General features: G+C 40.6%; 4 protein-coding genes across 6 annotated transcripts; 1 reads left to right on the forward strand and 3 right to left on the reverse strand.

Moving 5' to 3' along the window:
* Positions 1-1,633: 1,633 nt before the first annotated feature.
* Positions 1,634-9,424, reverse strand: sdha (succinate dehydrogenase complex, subunit A, flavoprotein (Fp)). Its single transcript, XM_049583503.1, has 15 exons — positions 9,291-9,424; positions 8,506-8,589; positions 8,078-8,239; positions 7,697-7,840; positions 7,201-7,365; positions 6,933-7,081; positions 6,667-6,791; positions 4,240-4,408; positions 3,904-4,099; positions 3,625-3,796; positions 3,397-3,515; positions 3,053-3,164; positions 2,809-2,939; positions 2,426-2,539; positions 1,634-2,320 (listed from the first exon to the last, which is right to left on the reverse strand). Exons 1-15 carry the CDS (start codon positions 9,351-9,353, stop codon positions 2,234-2,236), a joined length of 1,992 nt encoding a protein of 663 aa, XP_049439460.1. The 5' UTR covers positions 9,354-9,424; the 3' UTR covers positions 1,634-2,233.
* A 210-nt stretch (positions 9,425-9,634) lies between these two features.
* On the forward strand, positions 9,635-13,366 carry LOC125893054 (coiled-coil domain-containing protein 127-like). Of its 3 annotated transcripts, none has more exons than XM_049583505.1 (4): positions 9,635-9,698; positions 10,356-10,490; positions 11,342-11,586; positions 11,673-13,366. In XM_049583505.1, exons 2-4 carry the CDS (start codon positions 10,361-10,363, stop codon positions 12,117-12,119), a joined length of 822 nt encoding a protein of 273 aa, XP_049439462.1. In that variant the 5' UTR covers positions 9,635-9,698; positions 10,356-10,360; the 3' UTR covers positions 12,120-13,366. The 3 variants fall into 3 exon arrangements, with proteins under 3 accessions (XP_049439462.1, XP_049439463.1, XP_049439461.1); XM_049583506.1 differs by having other exon boundaries at positions 9,642-9,698; positions 10,387-10,490; XM_049583504.1 differs by lacking the exon at positions 9,635-9,698 and adding an exon at positions 9,713-10,111.
* Positions 13,367-14,062: 696 nt separating this feature from the next.
* zmp:0000000930 (telethonin) lies at positions 14,063-15,623 on the reverse strand. Its single transcript, XM_049584785.1, has 2 exons — positions 15,310-15,623; positions 14,063-14,775 (listed from the first exon to the last, which is right to left on the reverse strand). Exons 1-2 carry the CDS (start codon positions 15,441-15,443, stop codon positions 14,415-14,417), a joined length of 495 nt encoding a protein of 164 aa, XP_049440742.1. The 5' UTR covers positions 15,444-15,623; the 3' UTR covers positions 14,063-14,414.
* A 1,926-nt stretch (positions 15,624-17,549) lies between these two features.
* mrpl32 (mitochondrial ribosomal protein L32) lies at positions 17,550-20,034 on the reverse strand. Its single transcript, XM_049584734.1, has 3 exons — positions 19,836-20,034; positions 19,352-19,548; positions 17,550-18,271 (listed from the first exon to the last, which is right to left on the reverse strand). The coding sequence occupies exons 1-3, from the start codon at positions 19,930-19,932 to the stop codon at positions 18,020-18,022; spliced, it is 546 nt and encodes a 181-aa protein (XP_049440691.1). The 5' UTR covers positions 19,933-20,034; the 3' UTR covers positions 17,550-18,019.
* Between the last annotated feature and the right edge of the window lie 615 nt (positions 20,035-20,649).

The raw sequence follows: 20,649 nt of genomic DNA on the forward strand, positions 1-20,649 counted from the left end.
TCACTCAGTGGTGTTGCAATAAAAACGTTCCAGTATGAGATCATAGTTTGATGACATAGTGATCATGTTTTAGATGCTATTCCATACAGGTACAGATAGTAATCGTCCACTGACTCCACACAGGGAGTGGCACAACGGTAAACAGAGGATTGTTTTCCCTTTCTTTACTCTCAACAATACTTTGGTTTTTGTGAATACGGAGGGATAAGGCTACCTCCATCACTTTCAGCTCTGACCTTTCTGAGTTTGGCTTGTACAGCTGGACAGGATATAAAAATGGGCTTGAGTTACTTCAGTGTTTGTTTAGGAATTACTGGCTTCCTCCTGCAGAATTTCCTGTAAGGTGAAAACACTGCTTACAGCAGGGGTTTAACTGAGGAACTACACCAGTCACCATATTACTGCCCTTTATCTGAATAATGTTAAAGAGTAACACTGATGTGGGGAGAAAAGGAACAGCCCTTACCATGAAGAACAAATGTTCTGTCTCTGTACTGTTCTGAAACCTTGTGATCCTGATGCAGAAGTTCTGGTTGAATAATGTACCATCTGCTGCCTCCTAGTGGACATTAACAGGCAGTGAACACAATAAAAGGCGCAAGCCCCGGTAATTCAAGAATAATACATGTTATGTACATGTGGGATTTACTAGAGGGTTCTTTAACTGAATAGCATTGAAATTTGCGGGGGACCCAGGGGACACGTCCTCGTCAATACTTAGAACATGAGCATGAGCACAGGTCTTATATTTTGACAGAATTTAAGACATGAACACTTTAAATGAATGCAGAAATGGTTCTAATTAATGCATAACAATTCACCAGAATGCAGGAAATTAAGTGTTCAATGCTCACAAATATCTGGCAGGACCCCAAAACCTCCTATTTAACATGTCCCCTCCAATGTTGAAACAAAACCTACACCCTTGCAGACGTCTGTGCTGTTGCGCCTGTTAGACAAAGACAAACCAAAGCTTTTGTTTCTATGCATAGTCTACACTTTATTGAACAAATGAAAATAAGTACAAATGGCAAAACCTGAAGAAAATTAACTCACGCCTTTTTAAAAACAGGCAAATAAATTAAGCCATCAAATGCATCCTTCAAAGTTACAAAGTGGCAAGTTGCAGTTTGAGATTTCCCATCATCTCTACATCACACACACTTTGAACAGCAACTGCTTTTATCATCAGGTGCTCCTGACGCACTAGATCCGACACAAATGTTGGTGCCCAGAATAATTCATTACTTCTGGAAGAACACATATCAGCAACGTGAAAAGCACAATCACTCACACTGCTTTGTGTACGACACTGACCCCTTACTGTGATGTATCCTGTTTTAAGAGAAGGCAACAACAACACCAAAATGTATTAAGAAGCCATTGTTCCAATAAATGTGACACCATATTGTGGCTAAATATATACGCACATGCATCAAGCTGCTTTGTTTGGTTGAACTTTAGAGTGAAGAAGTATAAATAACTTCAGCTCAATTAAGTATCAGCTGTTTATCTACTGAGCAGGACACAGATGATGTACTTTATAATTTGAACCACACACATTATCACAAGAAGTGTCCACGACTGAAGGCCATAATGAGTGAGAAGACTACCTGACACTTCAATAAGTACATACAGTATAACTCGTCATGTTTATTGTACATTTATGCAATATTTACATACTTAAAGCTTCCCTCTGTATCCTGTCTCTGACATTTGCATTTCAAAACTTGGCCATCACTCCCACCATCTCTTCACTTCAGAAAGCCATAGGAGAGAAGATATATTCAAAGACTGCAATGCAAGACTCAGAAACAAGAGTATGGCGTCATCACAGAAAGCCAAGCTTGCAACGTGCAACACATGTTTACTTTCTCTATCTTTTCGTTCTTCAGATAGTGTCTTAAAAGACGCCCACTTGTCTTGAGCTTCCGACAACATATATAGGACCAGCTCACACAGTGTGAGAGGTCACAAGATCCATGTTGAAATATCTCAGCTGCATGTAGATTAAATCAAGGCAAAGCACACAGAGGAACAGGAAGGTGAGACGAGGTGATGAAGTTTATAGACAAAACAGTTTTGTATTTAACCATACTAAATGGATACACGTGTAACCATGAGCATAGTTTGTCCCAAAATGATTATCTCTACTAGAGGAAATGTATTTAAATAGAAGATAATGAGTGAACTGAATGTGAGAGCAGAGGAAGGAGAGGGGAAGGAGATGGTCTTAGTAGGAGCGGATAGCAGGAGGGACGTGGGCGCAATCCTGCTCGTCCAGAGAGCTGTCAATGACGGGGCGGTACTCCAGGGTCACCTGTGATTAGGCAAAAAAAAAAATTCACATATTATTAACTGCTGGCCTTTAAAGTTCATAATAACAACTAAAGCTGCCTAAATTGCTGCTGTTAGCACCACACACCTTTCCAGTCTTGGGGTCGACATAGGATAATGTGTGTTTCCTCCAGTGCTGATCAAAGGGCTTCTTCTCCTGACCCTGCAGAGGCTTTGAGTAGTCGTATTCATCAATTCGATCCTGGAATATAGTGAAGAAAAATCATGTCAGAGGAGAGATGGACTGCAGTACAGACTGGCACGTTATGACTGCCTTTTTACACAACTATCCACAGAAACAAAAATAAATAGCCAGAGTAGAGACTGATGTCACCAAAATAAGCAGAGAATAACAGAAAGAAAAGGACACTGGCACTGACAGAAAGATGGATAGTCAGAGAGGAGAAGCAGAGAAAAAAAAAACTATGGATAAAAGAAGCACATAAACACAGAAAGCATGGTAAAACCAACCTTGAAGTCCTCTCTGGCGTGGGCTCCCCGGCTCTCTTTTCTCTGCTCAGCGGAGTGGATGGTCTGGATGCCGTTCAGCATCAGATTCTGCAGCTCCAAACTTTCCACCAGGTCTGTGTTCCAGACAATGCCTGGAGCAGAGGAAAGGAAAGGTATTTTATGACTTACAGTGTGTCACGTTTTGCAGACGGAGGGGAAATGAATTATAAACAGAGAGAAAGAGCCACACAAAGTGGAACTGTACCTCTGTCAAAGGTCTTGATATCATCCAGCGTCTGGTAAATGGCGTCCATCTTGTCGCATCCCTCCTTCAGAACTGCGCCGGTACGGAACACTGCAGCGTGGGCCTGCATGGTCTGTGAGGAAAGGCAGGGAGAGACACATGATTTATGTTTGTCTATAGACCTTTCTGTGGACCTCAGGAGAGGAAACACAGCAGTAGAATATGACATCTAATGTACAGTGACTTAACACGTTCTTTTGTAACGTTTGATTACCTGTACGTACACGCTTGTCAATGACTTTTCCAAATCATTTTTCTTATATAAAATGACCTCATGTGTTTGTGTGCATGTTTTTTGTGTGTACCTTCTGCATGTTGAGCCTGATCTCAGAGGTTCTCAAGCTTCCATTGGCAAACCTCAGCTTGTCCAGGTTGGCTACAGACTCCTCTCCTGCACTGGGCGCCAGAGGGGACAGTGTCTCTCCTGGAAAGAAGACATAACACCAGAGTCAGCAGTGAAGCAAGCACGTGATGTGTACAGGTGCACAGATGCCAGTGGTAGTAATGTCATGTTATTTAACAGAAGTCCTCACCAGGTTTGTGCTCCTCTGCGATAGTCAGGGCGCAGGCTCTGCCGAACACCACAAGGTCAAGCAGAGAGTTAGCACCCAGTCGGTTAGCACCATGGACACTGGCACTTGCCGCCTCGCCGCAGGCATACAGTCCACGAACCACCTTGTCTTGTCCATCGGTATGAGTGATCACCTGATGGGAAAAAAAATTAAAGGTGTGTCACTTTGTCTGTTCAGTACTTAAAAGAGAGAGGGGAGGAAATGTGTGTGGATGCACACAAATCTGCAAACATTACCTACCTGTCCCTTGTAGTTTGTGGGTACTCCACCCATATTGTAATGAACGGTGGGCAGCACAGGAATGGGCTCTTTAGTAACGTCAACTCCAGCAAAGATCATGGCCGTCTCTGAGATACCGGGCAGCCTTGTGGCCAGCTGCTGGGGAGGCAGGTGGTGAAGCTGTAGGTACACGTGGTCCTTGTCTGGACCAACACCCCTGAGAGAACAAAGACGGGCAGGAATTAAGACATGATTTAGGTGTGCATGAACTATTACATTTTTCCATGCCCAGTGACATCACACGCGCACATGCACGCACACACGCGCGTGCACACACACACACACACACACACACACCTGCCCTCTCTGATCTCTATGGTCATGGAGCGGGACACCACGTCTCTGGAAGCCAGATCTTTGGCGTTGGGTGCGTAGCGCTCCATAAATCGCTCTCCCTCACTGTTGATCAGGATCCCTCCCTCGCCACGGCAACCCTCTGTGATCAGACAGCCGGCTCCATAGATTCCTGAAAAGATTCACATGTTATAAGAGACTCACATTTTGCTAAGAGACACAGTTCAGTTATTCTTCACAAATACAAACATTGCAAACAGCCAAACACCCAAATCCTGGGTTTCACAGCTGTAATTGTGTTTTGAGTGGGATACATTATTCCTCTGGGTTACTATAGTAACTTATACAAGACATCTAGCCTGCTCTGCAGTAAGGTTTTGTTCAAGCTATTGGATCCAAATGTTAATGACAAATAACATGAATAAAATATGCAGTAAACTCATAAAGCTGAAAACTTTTATGAAAATAACTTTGTGTCACATTTGCTGAAACTGTCAATGTATACTGAAAGTGCATGAGAGATAGTCTGTAAAAAAAATGATGTCCCTCCTCCTCTTCCTCCTGCTTTTGATGGCACTCACTAGAATCTATAGCAGCACACCGATAATACCAAATCAGAGCCGAGGAGTCTCTGATGCAGCATTATATCATGTCACTCACTTTTCATGTGCGGTCAATCAATCAAACTAGGCTTGTGGTCTGGCAGCCATGTTGCAAACAGTCGACCAAAGTACCCAGCACCACCTACTGGCCAGACAAACGTTCTCATTTTACAGCTAAACAGTACACTACAATATGTTTCTGAAAATATATTAGGTGAGAAATACACAATGCAGTGATTGATACTCAATCAGTGCAGCCTAGTTTGACAGTTTGACTGTAGTTCACAAGCAGTGACTGACAGCTGCGTGAGGCTCCTCAGATCTGATTGGTTGTTTTCATTCACATGCAGTAAGGCCATTAGCAGCACTACAAGGCAATAGAGGAGGTAGAGGAATAAGATCTTTCTTTCTTTCACAGATTATCTGTCTCATTGAGTGCTATGTGAAATTAGAGACAGTTTCAGTTTATAGTATGTCTCGGTCTAATTTTGTATAGCTTCTTCTGTCTGCTTTTATGTCCTGCACTTGTCTTTTTTTCTTTTCTCTTTTACAAAAGTTACCAACTACAGATCGAAACACCAGTTATCTTTGCAAAAAAATACTTCATAAGATTCCTAAGTATGATTGATGTAATAGATTTTAACAACATTGTAATCAATGAAGCATAATGTCCACATTGTGAACATAAAAACATCAAAGCTTTATTGTTATGACACAATACTGTCTCAGTAAAGACTATAACAGTGAGCTTTATTGACTGAGCAGAGATAAGTTTATTTACTTTGGCATTTACACTATGATTTTACTCCTCTAGAGCATCAGAATGTTTTACTTTTTACACTCAAATTGCTTGTAGTGCTGATATTCATACAATGCATTAGTTAGAAAAAGGAAATCATCATGTTCTGATGTAAAACTCTTAACGTGCTGATAGCATGTTACACAATCCCTTCAGCCCTGTTGTGCTACTGTTTTTTATTGTTCTGCAATAAACACATTTTTATAAGATAATTTTGTGTTCTGATTGGCCATCGGTCAATGTTATAAACTCCCACAAAAGAGTCAGTCTGATCAGCTGGCTAATGACAAAGTCTGTAATTATTCTGGAGGTTCACTTCAGTCTTCACAGAGAAGGGCTTTTGTAGGTACCTAAAATATTTTACCAATATAAGAAAAGTATGCTGCATATTTGTAACCAGACACGTAAACAACTTGCAAAGTTGGTGCATCATGTAAAAAGGTGAGAAAAACCTGCAGTGACTTAGCCTTTGCTGACCTCCTGCAGACCACATACATAACTTAAGAGTCTGGTGTCAAATGTCCGACAAGAACAAAAATAACGATGACCACTTGTCTTTATGTAAGTGGGGTCTGTTATCAGAGCTCAATGTAAATAGCCAGGTCTGAACAGACTTACAGATCGGCCCAGAAATAATGAGCCTAAGTCCATGTATTAACGGACTTATTAACCGACATCACTCAGTATCTCCTAATTTGTCTTTGGTAAAATTAAAACTAAAATAGGAACAGAGAATGACATTGACCGCTACACATAAAGACAAACAGACTGTGAATGAAACACAGCCGACACTATTTAAGCGGTCTTATCGCACCTTTACAGCTCGACAATAAAATAAGGGACTTTGAACGCTCATTATTAGAATACCTTTACCTGTTGAAATAACTATAAACAATACAGACATGTCTCTTTTGTATGCATGTAGCTGCTGTTGAGCTGTCTTTCAAACCTACATCTTGCTTTCAAGCTTCAGTAGAAGACCTATTTTATGACTTTGTTTAATAAGTTAATACGTTTCATTTTTCTCACCTGTGGGATGGAACTGTACAAACTCCAAATCCTGGCAGGGCAGGCCAGCTCTGGTCACCATTGCATTTCCATCTCCTGTGCTGGTGTGGGCAGATGTGCAGCTGAAATAGGTTCTTCCATAACCCCTGGAAGGAAAGTTACAACTCATTTATAAACTTGTATATGTCTCATATCAACTCTCAAACTATGGCAGCTAACGAGAGTTAGAAAAGACGACACAAGTGTCAACTTTTTATGTTTTGGTTCACAGTGACTGTGATACCTACCCAGTAGCTATGACAGTGTTCTGTGCTCTGAAGCGGTGAATAGATCCGTCCTCCATGCACAGAGCAATCACTCCTTTACACTCTCCGTTTTCCATCAGCAGGTCCAGGGCAAAGTACTCCACAAAGTAACTGGTGTCGTAACGAAGCGACTGAATGAAAGGCAGAAGGGCAGACGGATTGAACACACATTGGTACTCCACAGAACAACTGGTTTCTTTATGTATGGACTGAGTCAGACAAAGGATGAAAAATAAGTATGAGGACTTACCCGTCCATAAAGCGTATGCAGTAGCGAGTGTCCTGTCCTGTCTGCTACACAGCAGCAGCGGTGGGCCTGGCCTCCTTTTCCATACTTAAGACTCTGACCTCCAAAGGCCCTCTGGTAGATCCTGCCATCTTCAGTGCGGCTGAACGGCATGCCAAAGTTCTCCAGCTTAAAAAAGGAACAAAGCAACATGACATTGAGATTTGCTGTTGTGTTGTATAGGTATGTGGAGAAAACCATGAGGGTGTGACCCAAAAATGAAAATTTGTTCACTAGAAATTCCACCATAGGAGCTTATCTCCCTCACAAACCTCCCCAGATAAAAGAAAAGCATAGTCTAAATCTGATAGATAAGGCAACTGTTTATTTTCTTAATTTTATGTGATATATTCTAATTCAATGACTCACATTCTCTAGATTTCCCTCATTTAGTGCCGAAAAGCCAGTAATTGTCAGCTCACATAACTGCGAATGTGCATGTGTGTGTGTGTAACCTTACCTCCACTACTGCTGCAGGAGCCTGCTCTGTCATGTAGTGAATAGCATCCTGGTCTCCCAGCCAATCAGATCCCTTTACTGTGTCATAGAAATGCCACCTCCAGTCATCCTCTTCCATGTTCCCCAAAGCTGCATTGATCCCACCCTGTGGACCAGATCAATATTCAACAGTTCAATACATTTTGAGAAAAGCAGTTGATTGTACTTATACAAAGCTTTGGATTTGCATAACAAATATTTTATGTGTGCCGTTACTTAATGAATGCAGACGGGTTTGAAAAACATACAAATAATCTATATCTTCATTGATAACATGATAACGTGTTACCATACCAGATTGATAAGGTTCATACTGTCTCAAATATTAAAAATGTTTTCATACCTGTGCAGCTACAGTGTGAGATCTGGTGGGGAAGAGCTTGGTGACGCAGGCAGTGTTGAAGCCAGCCTCAGAAAGTCCAAAAGCTGCCCTAAGTCCTGCCCCTCCAGCTCCTACCACCACAGCATCAAACTCATGATCCACTACTGGGTACTGAGTAGAGATCTGAAAAAAACGAAGGAGAGATGTCACTGTAAAACATCCAAATAAGAGCAGCATGCACATATTGGAAACTGAATTTGTCACTAACGCCGGAGAGTGCTGCAAGTGTGCACCACCAGTTTAAGGTTATTATTGTATAATATCAAATGGTAGTAACATTGATATGGAAACCTGATGATGCAGCGAACAGTGTAATAATATCCTATCATGCATCCACACTAACAGCCCCACTACATACACATTTACATTAAAGACTGAATGTAACTCACATCATCAGATATCTTAGCACTTTTCTTCTTGCCATAAATGGAGAAGTGAAAGTTCCTGGATCCCTGAACAGCAGCAGCAGGGACCTGTTAGACAAGAGGACAATTGATATCAATGGATAAGTTAAACATAGGCAGCACCACTGAATCATTGACCAAACTGAGGACTACATGCCGACAGGTAACTTCTAATGAGCAAACATTAGTATGATTATTAACATATTACATACAGCTTTATATTCCTAATAACACTTGCATGACAATCTGTGATTAAGCATTAATATGTTGTCATTTAAATTTTACAGCACTCTTTGTACATTATGATCTTTTTAAATTAACAATGGCATCATGGTAATGTCAAATTACTCTACAGTTGCCTTTAAAGATATTGGCACTGTATCCGTTAACATTTGGCTAGCTAACACAAAGTAGCTATAACTGCTTTCTACAAGGGCAACTGAACAAACTCTTGTGAACATGTTGAAATTCCTCAGTTACGTTAAAAGTTTACTGAAAACATTACTCTGTAAATATAATGTGAACTATATGGAAATAGAATAGCTACATATGACATTTGCTGGACTCGCATAATGGCTTTTCTTTGAGGTGTCACATTGAAACACCCTGAGCTACATAACACAGCTTACGCAAGTCAGAATCTGCCGCTTACGAAAGCTCGACGTGAAGTAAAATTCTTCCTTTCAGCGTAAAGAAAAGTACCATCAAAACACACGGACAGAGCATATATAGACAGATGAAAGATCCAGCATTCAACTGAAACTACTCACTGCTTTTGTTTTAGACAATATCTTCTTGGAGAGGAGACAGGAGGCAGCACGAACACTCGCCATGTTGTTGGTTGAGGGACCGATTCAGAGCCAGAGGGGAGGATAAGATATTCCGTAGCAATGGACTAAACCACTCTCTAAAAACGGGGGTAACACTTATGTAGCACCGAATTGCTGTGCCTTAAAAAACAGTTTTTACGTGATAAAACTGCAAAACGGTGTAATTTATCGCCATATTGAATCTAAAGAAATATATACAAATCTTAATTTTCACACTTAATGCGATTTTGATACAGGCGACTTCCCACGAATACCCCCGGTCAATATGGATGGACTGCTAAAGCGTAAAATTGTATAACTAGGGTGTGCAGGAACAAATGTATAAGTGACCTAGACTTTTCATTCAAGGTGAGACACAGCACCGTATATACGTAACAAACTCGCCCCGAATTGTAGTCGGACTTATACAGTTATTATGTCCCATGTTATTTTTGTGTTAAATACTCTAACGAGCATGAGCCAGCAAGCTAAATGTTAGCTAGCATGTTAGCTTATAGCTAGCCTTGTTTGTGGTTAGCTGAGCTGTCAAACTTCCAAGTCATGTCAGGCAGGTGGTGTTGTTGCCAGTCGGTGTTTTGGTAAATGCTAACAAGCTAATCACTAACGATCGTTCACATCTTGTGCTTTATTTGCAACATTATTTCACCAATGCCACACAGACTGTCCTGACACCTTAATGTTTTTAAATAGCTGAATAGTGAATCCAATGCTGTCTCCTTCTGGTTAGCTTCAAATTCAATGGACTCTCAGATCTTCGTTGTGTAAGAGGCTTGTCATTAAAATAATTACGTAGTGTTGTTTATAGCTAAGCCACCGTATAGCTGCTATGGCTGCTAACTTTTACGTACAGGCACCACCATGTATGAGAGACCTGTGATGACTGCAGTATCAGTGTGTGACTGAGAAACCACTGCTACCTCCCTGCTCTCTGTGTTGCAGCATGTAAACATTTACCATAATGTAAATTCACACACTTATATATTTTGGTCTCCTCTGTGTGCGCAGCCTCCATGAATAACTTAAATGACCCCCCCAGATGGAACATCCAACCAGACCCAAGAGGAAGGGGGGCGGGGGCCGGTGATGGCAACCAATGGAACTACGCCCTGCTGGTCCCCATGCTGGGGCTGGCTGCGTTTCGTAAGTTGCTTACATCTGTCTAGGTGTGTGTCTGTTGTGAGGTAACACATGGGAGAACAGCATTTGAGTTGTTCAACGTATAGTCAGTGAATGTACTCTTGGGAAGCTGGCTGAGTTTAGGCGATATCCACACTTTACCTCTGAAATGTGTGTGTGTGTGGGGAGGGGGGGGTGCTTTCATATGTCCTATTAGTATGTAACCCACTAGGAAGTGCATAGCTCTGTATGTACAACATATATCTTCACTGGGACTCTTCTTGTTAGATTGCCAAATGTCATGACGTTGTGGTGGAGGGGAGGACTCTGAACAAACTTTTAGTGTTTGTATTTCAGTATATTTAAAGTTTTAGTGTTTGTATTTCAGTATATTTATAGTGTGTTATAGCTGTCCAGCCATCTATCAGATAAAACCATATCCTCCTCCTTCAGAAGTTTTAATTACCACCTGCCTGGGTTGGGCAGTATGACTAAAAAACAGTATTTGGATATTTAACTGGAGGCTTTGTTAACAAGTAATTAAATGCAGTTTTTATGTGGACACGGCGTCAAGTTCACTATACACAGACAATTATCTGACCTATAAAAGACAGTGTAGGTTTTGTTAGGGACTCCATTATTATGCTGCTATGCTTATCTTTCAAATGCTTGGTCATTTTTATTCTTAGGTGATGCCATTACCATGTTAACTGCACAAACTTTCTCAAACTTAATACACAAGCAGATGTTACAGGACTGTTTCAATCAGTCTGCACTTCAGGAAATGGTTATGGTTGAGAAACGTATTTGAGTTTAAAATCATGGCAGCTTATCTTAAATATCTTAAAAATGTCTCTCTCTCATGATGCTTTCAGGTTGGATCTGGACCAGGGAGTCTCAGAGGGAGATCCAGCAGGTCAAAGCCAAGTATGACAAGGATATTTCCATAATAAAAAGTGAGATGGAGGCAAAGTACCGAGAGACACTGACTGAAAGGCGCAGGGCAGCGGCTACATTAGAGCTGGAGCTGGAGAAGGAGAGACAGAGGGTCAAAGGCTACAAGCAGGCCCTAGTCTCACAGAGCCATCAGCTGATGGAAGAAAGGAAACAGTTGCATCAGGTAAAATCTTGTCATATAATTCTGCTATCGTGCATGTTTCCCTTTGAACCTCCTCAAACCAAAAACACTGTCTTCCCCTTTACAAGGAGCGTGAGGCCTTGGAGGAGGAGAAGCAAAGGCTGGTAAAGACTGGCGCTGCAGGGGCTGTGCTGCATCACGCCCTGGAACGAGAGAACAACTGGTACCAGCGAGCCACCGCCACTCTGAAGGAGCTAGAGGCTCAGCTTGTGGAGCGCCAGAATGCCTACTGTTCCCTCATCCAACCTCGTGATCAGCGGTTGGAGATGGAGAAGAACATGCTGCTCAAGGTCGTCAAAGACCCCATCGGGGCGGAACTGAATCTAGAGTCCGATCTGAAGGATATTTTTAAGAGAGATAAGCACTGTGCGGACTTGCTAAACATGGACAAGAGGAAGAACGGCAGCCTCATGTGGGTGTACCTCAAGTACTGGCAGCTGCAGGTCACCGTCCAGAAACACAAGAGGGCAGAAGAGGCGATATTAGGAGGGAACTTGCACTCTCACACAAAGTGACAAACACAAGCTGGTGTTTTTCACTTGACTTTGAAGAATGTTGAAAGTATGTGGATCAGGGATGGAAAATGCATGTATTTTTCACTCTGTGTAATTATCTTTACTTGACAGGGATGTTATGGAAACGCACAACAACAAGATCATGTTCAACATCTGAAAGTTCCTCCCTTGATCTCAGAGTTTTGAAGAAGAAAAAAATATTTTGTCAGGTTTTGAGCATGCTGAAATACATCATCACCATAACTTCCCCAACTATGACTCATTAGCTTTAAATTAGCTGCGTAAAAAATGTATAATGATAAAAATGCACTAGGATAATTCAGTTGATATCCATATTGGATACATAACTGATTTAAATACTTAGAGATGTATTTTTTTTTATAAGTTAGCCCCTTGGAAAATTTTGTCAGAATACTTGTGTCAATTTAAGTCACATTCTCTGAGTGCCATGAATTACTGCTTGGAGTGTATATTGTATGTCTGGAATTTTTTTGTTTCTCCACCTCAAGTATGAATTTAGGGTTCCCATTAACTGCTCTCAGTGTGATGTGATAATACACACCTATTTGTTGCTGTAAGTGTCTTCAGGGAAAAAATCAAACAAAGCAGCCAGGAATCATAAACACATTAAGAATATTTTTGTAACATTATGTTTACAGGAAAGTCATTGAAGTCTCTGGAGTGTGTTGATACCAAGCATGAATATGCTGATAAACTATTGTAGGAAATATTTATCATGATATACATGGGATTTAATTTGTTTTTAACAGCACCCCTGTCCATAACTTGGAGTTCCCTTCAGTGTATGTCATCTCTTTTTACACTCTAACGTGTGTTGCCATTTAGGATACGTGGCCTGAAGTCAATAGAGTTGTGTGTCTGAGAACTGGTTTTAAATTTCTCGTCTTCAGGTTTGTGGGAGCTTTTTAACTATCAGAGAGACAGGACACTGAAGGTGCATGTGAATCTAAAAAGGGGATAGAGCACAACGTAGTGCTCAGTCGTGCAACACTATATCACAATACTGCAACAAAAATAGTCAAATAGCACCCTTTACATCACACTTCACCCCTGCAATGAAATGATTAACTAGAGTTGTAGCATTTGTTTAGGGTTGCCAGGCCTTTCTATGCTGTTATGGTTTTTTTTGCACCGTTACTTGATGTAATGATTAAGTGCTGGATATGATGCCATAAATTGAAATATACTGACTCTAACCACTCTGTGAAATCCCCTTAATAAATTCCTGGTTTAAGAACCAAGCAGACTTTTTGCTTTCTCTTTAGAATCTCAAAAGCACTGACAAAATTACCCAAGTATTTAACTGTATAAACTTGTCTTACCACAGGGGAGCGCTGTCACTGGATTTGTATCCTGAAGAATGATCACTGAATACAACAGCTACAGTATGTGAAAGCTCAGTGCAATTGTGTGAGACCATGGACATGCCACGTGGTATAGTGGAAGGCGTACGCAGCCTGTACCCACCAAAAAGCCATTGGAATATACAGGAGAGCACATACATGTCCTCCTCCGTAACCTACCCATCTACAGAGCAGTGTACAAAGCCTGACAACTACCACTACACCACTGGCAATCGTGGGCTGTATTTTAAGTAATCTATCACTTTATGATTGTTGATATGTCTTGAGAAAGATCTCTGTGACCCAAACATCAACTCTTAGAATTAATCGGGGGATTTATTTCTTTGCACCACAAAGGAGACAAAGCAACTGGTTTGCGTGTTGCCTTCCACTTAACCTAAACCTCATAATACATACATTATAAAAAACAGTACGCAACAAGAAATATATGCAAACATGGCCACATTACATAACACTAAACTATAGTCCCAAACTTAATAGAGCATATGTATGCAAAGGTATTTCTATTTTCTCTAACAGGGTCACTTTATTAACTTCAGTGTAAAACAGTAGATAAGATGAGTTTCATGAGGCTTTATTAGGCATAGAAATCAGCGACAATGACAAAGCCATAACTGTCTCCTGAAACGTGATATAAGAATAATATGTCATGACATTTTTGCAAAGTACAGCACACAAATTATGAATGAATCTCTTCATCATTATTCCACCAGGGTTTTTTTCATGTAAGTCTTTCATTAGGATGATACTAATAATCTTTTTTTTCTCCCAAAAGTCACAGTTAAGATGGTTTACACAATTAAGACTTGCATTTTAATTTACTAGTACCAGCACTGTGTGTAAATTACCATAACAAACGCTATATTAGATTCTCCGGACTGCAATTTTAAACACTCTCCACTCTCTTGCTTCACTCCCTTCTCCTCACCCGATGAGAGGTTTCCCTTGGTGAGGACATCAGGCCCGAGGCTCTGAAGTTCACTCTGACCGGCTTGCTGCTGTCCAGCGTTAAGGCAGTCACTTTCTGTTTATCCACCTCAGTCGTCATCCCCCCTAGCATGACTGGCTGTAGTTCTGTGGACCCAAAGGTGGCTGTGGCATGGTGTAGGTGACTGCCGGTGTTAAACAAAGGCAGCTGGTGCTCTGTCATGCCTCTCCTGGTGCTGCCCAGCTTCAGTATCTGGCTGGGACTCCTCTCCACCATGAAGTGGGTCACCTGTTGCTGCTTGTAACTCTCTCTACGAACGCTGTCTGTCTCTGACAGAGTCAGCCTGAAACACAACATACACATAAGATATATGCTTTTTACAAGTACAAGTACAGTGGTGCTGTGATCATCATATCTCTTTAGAATTATTTTTAAATCACTTAGAGACTTAAGGCTAACACTTTTCAGAGCTCAAGAGGGCTGCTGCTTCTCCGCTCTTGGTTAGTTGAAACTTTAAACTGGTTGCCCTTTAGATCATACCATTACATATTATAGATGTTTTCCTTTAACAGTTACAGGCAGCACCAATCAGGATGAGGGCCTATTATATCAGTGTGGATTTTACCCTCTAAGTCAAAACACAGCATGTCTATGTCATGTGTTTACAGTAGAAACATAGTGAGAACATGGGCTGCTCCACTGCCCTTGAACCTGCTGCTTGTCACAACATACTGAGCACTACAGTATATTGGAAATACTAGACAAAGCTAACACTGGCATAACAGAAAAATACATCAGAAAACACGACATGTATTGACAATGATTCATACAAAACTTTATCTAGAATAATGCAGCATTTCAAGTGAGAGCCACTTACTTGAATTGTGGTCTCGTTTCGATGACCAGGCTCAGCCAACATGCTTCATAGCTCTCCTTCTTCCACTGGTTCTCCTCCTGGAGATCACAGAAGGAGTTCACCAGGTAGCAGCCTCCTCTGCTCACACAGTGCATGATGGTGTGATTGTGTCGAGAGTGTGAATATCAGCAACTTCCATGAAAAAAAAAGGAACCTGTGCCAAGACAAATGTTCAGAAAACTCAAGGGAGAACACAAGCGATCAAATCATCTGTCATCATCGATGTGTGTATCTCTCTATCTGTGTGTGTGCCAAGTAGTCTGAGATGTGAGTGTGTTTGGCAATGTCTTAAATATCCAGTCTTGTTTCTATTTTTACTCCAGTGCATCACTTTGTGGTGAATGTAGTGAATGTCCTCACTCCAGGCATCCTGAAGGTTGGTTTTCATTTGAAAATGAGAGTTAGCTGTTTCCATGACACGAGTCAACCAGATGAACCCAGAGGAAACTCCCACCAGATACATTTATCTAACTGATCTGTGTTAAGAGAAGTCATCTGAAATGATTAAATGAAACAATATCAACTTATATAATTTACCCCAGTGTACCATTTAATTATTTGTAGCATGGTGTTGGTTTGATCCTGCAAGTGTTGGTCTGGGGAAATGTATACATCTATGAGTGTGTGTGTGCATATACATTTTTCCCAACTCTTTTTTTGTACACACACAGAATAGACATACAGCTAAGAACAAGGACAAGGTAGGCATGAGCACTTGATTACCATAAACACAGATAGATAGATAGATAGATAGATAGATAGATAGATAGATAGATAGGTGAGAAAAATCACTATAAATGACTAATCTGCTGTGAATGACGTGGCTCCAGGCGTCATCCCATCAGGTCCAAGAAATTATCCCCTAACTCCTCAGATGTCTCTCACATAGACCACGTGCTGCAGGAAGGAAACAGCTGTGAGCAATAAGATCACTCACTTGACAGTCATAATCCACCTCATTAATCCAAAGCCAGGCCAGTTCTCCGGCTAAAATCAAATTATACACTGCAAAATTCACGTTGGTGACTCACTGATTGTTATAAAAAAGTTCTCTGGCACCATCGTGACCGTCCATTTGTGAATGTTTTACTCTCATCTGGATCTCATTAGTCCATCTATACTATCTGTGAATGTGGAATAATGAGAGTTCAACAGCTGTGCCTCCAGTAGTTTTTCATTTCACTTTTAATGGATGGATGTGAGAATCGTTTTTCAGGCAGGTGTGAGACATCTGTACATGTAACACCTTACAAGTAATTTGATTCCACGTGACATTTCTGACCTTTTAATTACTTAATGATTTCTTTAGTTTATTCACATCTTGAAGATGTAAATATTAAATATTCTGACAGTGATGACAGAGTCATAACTTGATTAATCCCACTCTTGGGAGGACGCTGGCAAACCCAGTTAAATCAAAGTGTGAGGGTGAAACTGAATCAGTGTATGATGGTGTGACTGCGGCCGTGGAATGTATGCTGGACTCATCCCAGCAAAAACAATCTGTTCCCGCAACACAAGAGCCAGTATTAGATAACTAACTTTGATGCTGAATCACCACTAACAGGCGTCACTGTGGCAACACAAACATACATTCATAAACAAAAACGGGCATCTCTTCAAGTTTGGAGGTGGCAAGTAGTTTTCCGTCAGGAGAAGGTAATCTTACAGCCAAGTCATTAACATAGAATGAATATTATTTAATATGAGCAGGAATATTATTGTGACACTACATACAGTTTTTATGAATCAGCTGCACAGATTTTACAGACATCAGACTTCCGTAGGTTCTTCATCTTTAATTGTCATTACATTTCAGTTTACTAGTACCAGTAAATTAAGTTTGACAGCCCAGCTAACCACAATTAGTGGTCTTAATAAGAGGTCAAAGAAAATGTTAACACTACTAATCTCCTTGTATTATGCCAACAACAGAGCACAGACCATAAAAACTATTTCACTGTTTCTTATTTTATCATTAAGCATTCATTCACCTTTAATAAAAAATAAACTAACATAGGGGTGCCCATTAGCCCAGGGAGTAGAGCACTTGCCCCATGTACAAAGGCAATGTCCTTGCCACAGCAGCTGTGGGCACGATTCTAGCCCAAGGCCTTCTCTCTCCCCTTTTACACCTCCGACTGTCCTGTCATTAAAGGCCAAAAAGTAATCTTTAAAATAAAAATTATGTAATCATTGCCTTGTACACTGCATGGTCTCATTTATTTTAAAAAGGTGAACAAAGCAGATACATTAAAATTATTTTTTCAAATAATGAATTTATTCTCAAACATTCAAATATACAGTAAATATCTCAGATGAAAATATGAAATATAGCAGTTGAAGCATGAAAAAACATCTGATGCTTTAAACTCCAATGACCTTGAGGCTGCCCTAAACACACACATCAATCAGTATGTTCACAGAGATCAGTGAACAGGTATGTCTGATGTGCCAGCATTTATCAGGGCTCCTGATGTCAGTGCTGATCAATCGTTTTATGGAAGATGTTTGTGGAAACAAAACTAACACATCAGCCTTCTTCATTTAACGAACAACAGACTGGACAAATAAACGCTGTTTGTTACATTATGTAAAGAATCAGTGTGCGTCTGACCAGACTTGTGTCAAACTCAAAGTATGCATCACACACAGTGTTAATATCCCAGCATCAATAGCTGAACCAGTACGGCCTCTTCCTGGGCATCTCCACTATCCTCTTGTCCTTGTCCTGCTGACTTGGTGTTTCACCGTCATACAGGATGACAGTCTCCACAGTCGGGGCTCCCAGCGGGCCGCCTTCCATCGCTTTTATCTGATAACGAATCTTAGCTGTCTCCTTGCACACCTTGGCGTAACAGAAGGCACACAAGATGTGTTTCTGCTTCAAATGGCCACACTCTGGGCATGGCTCAATGCTGGTCTGAGAGACAGAGAGACAAAGAAACTGTGAGTCAAGCTGTGGAACAGCAAAACTATTTCAGACACATCTTTTAACATATTCTGTAATAAAATTTCTTGTTACATTCATTGCTGATATCTGTGTGATCAGATGATGAGCAGCTACTTTCAATTGGAAAATCAGCACGCCTCTGTTGAAGATGTTCACATTAACTCAGCTTAGATTTGTTGCAAGATGTACTATCTTTACTGAAAATGAATGAATGAAAATCGATTTTAAATTATGTCAATCAAATTTGTACACTGGGGAAAAAAATCATTATACAGAATATGAAATATTCAATCTCTTCCGGGATTTTAAGCGACTTGTACCTCTTGTAATAAAACACTTAACTCCTTGCATGCTGAGATATACAATTCTTGAACAACCTCAGCATAAAGTAGTTTAACAATGGAGTGCAGATTATTGTGACTGATTAGATGTATACTGATACCATTTTTATAAACTGATCTACTTACTGAGTAAAAAAATCTTATGCTGGCTGTACATACTGCTGATGAACATTAGTCACCCTGTATCTAATATGAATTAAATAACACTTAGGTGTCCATCAGTCACATTAAACTACAGGAAATCCTAAAAATAACAGCCAATGAGTTGCATTCAGACTTTTTGTTCTTTGCTGACTGTGAAGAATCTTCACAGTTGATCTGTAATGTATACAGATGCTATTAGAAGTCCCATAAATTGTGGTAACTAGATTAAAAATGACAATATATACATTTGTTGGCTCTGGTTATTTGTTGTTAAGCTGTTGGTGCAACAACTTTTATCTGAGCTAACATTGTATTATTATATATTTTCAAAGAAAATGTTCTGCTGAGTTTTGTAAATGTATATATTTTTTTTTTAAGATTTACATGCCATGAACCAAAGGCTCCTGATCTTAAATGTACAGGGCTGGATTACAGCTGATATCTCCAAACCTTTACTAATCACTCCCAATCAGTGCAGATAATAGGGAGCTCTCTACGTATGCCAACATTTTGTTACAGTTACGTTTTGGGCTGAAATGACAGGTTAAAAAGATCCAAAGTGTACCTTGACTTTTATGAGTTTCTCAACAGCTCTCCTCCTGGTGCGGTTGACCTCTATGGTGCGTCTTTTCTTTGGTGCAGCCATCCACAGGATGCTGTCCATGAGGCCAGGAGGCTGCTCCGGGCTCTGCTGCTTCTCCAGCTCATCCTCCCTGTGGAGTTGAGGCAGGAGGCTGGGACCGTTCACTGCCAATGCTGGAGCTGCACACAGCAAATAACAATTACAGTCCCTGCTTATCATCACTGCAACCCGAGTCCATCAGATCAGTGTGAACAGAAACGAGAATGTAGAGAGATGGTAGTAAACGGCAGCGAGGTTAAATGTAAGATGAACTGAAACTTAAATTAAAAGAAAAACAAATGGATACAATACGTGTGTGTGTGTGTGTGTGTGTGTGTGTGTGTGTGTGTGTTAGTCAGGTACAGAGCTTGTATCATTAGCAGTAGCAGTAGCTACCTAGCTACCGTCCTGAGCTCAGTGAACTCACCCAGCTGTGTGTCCAGTCCGGCCGCCTGCAGGAGTCTCCTCTCAATGTGTAACAAAGAGCACCTGAGGCTGTGAACTAACGCTGATAAATTCATCATATTTGTTGACAGCACGTTACTTTTCCGTCCAAACTACTACATCCATGCGTCCAACATGTCAAATAGCTCACGGTCACGGAGCGGAAGTTTACTACGTCATCAAACAGCGACAACACATTATACTTGTTCTTCTGTTTAATTTCCGGCAGGCAAGATGCATCAAGGCCTATTACTGCTATCTAGCGGTCAATGTGACCAACTTCACTCTGCAGTGTTTTAAGAACAGGATATACCGTTATAGATTACAGTAACTCATCTCCAAACTAAGCACTTGGAGTACCGACACAACATTTTATCCAATACTCACAACTTGGATCAATCTTTATGAACAACCCTTTTCATTCTTTTGATCTGAGGACCCTTACGGACTAAAGAAATATGAATTATTTATAGGATAATGGAGGAATGTGCACATAATTTGAGGTATCCAACATCCTAAGAACGTCTACAAAAATAAATAAGTAAGTAAATAAATAAATAAAAGCTTGGCAGCCAGACGTCTAATTGAGTCAGGCACTTATTTGTCAAAACGTGTAGCCACACTGAGCTAGTAAAAGGGACTGGGCGTTTAATTGGGACTAGGCTTTAAATTGAAGTTGTATGGTAACTAATTTCTATTTTAAAATGTCTAAAGGGTGCAGAAGAAAGTATTTCAATAAATATGTTTTAGTAGAGAAATGTATCTATATTTTTTGTATTATATATTCCAGATAATAA

The sequence above is a fragment of the Epinephelus fuscoguttatus genome, linkage group LG8 (genome assembly GCF_011397635.1).
Source record: "Epinephelus fuscoguttatus linkage group LG8, E.fuscoguttatus.final_Chr_v1".
Lineage (NCBI taxonomy): Eukaryota > Metazoa > Chordata > Actinopteri > Perciformes > Serranidae > Epinephelus > Epinephelus fuscoguttatus.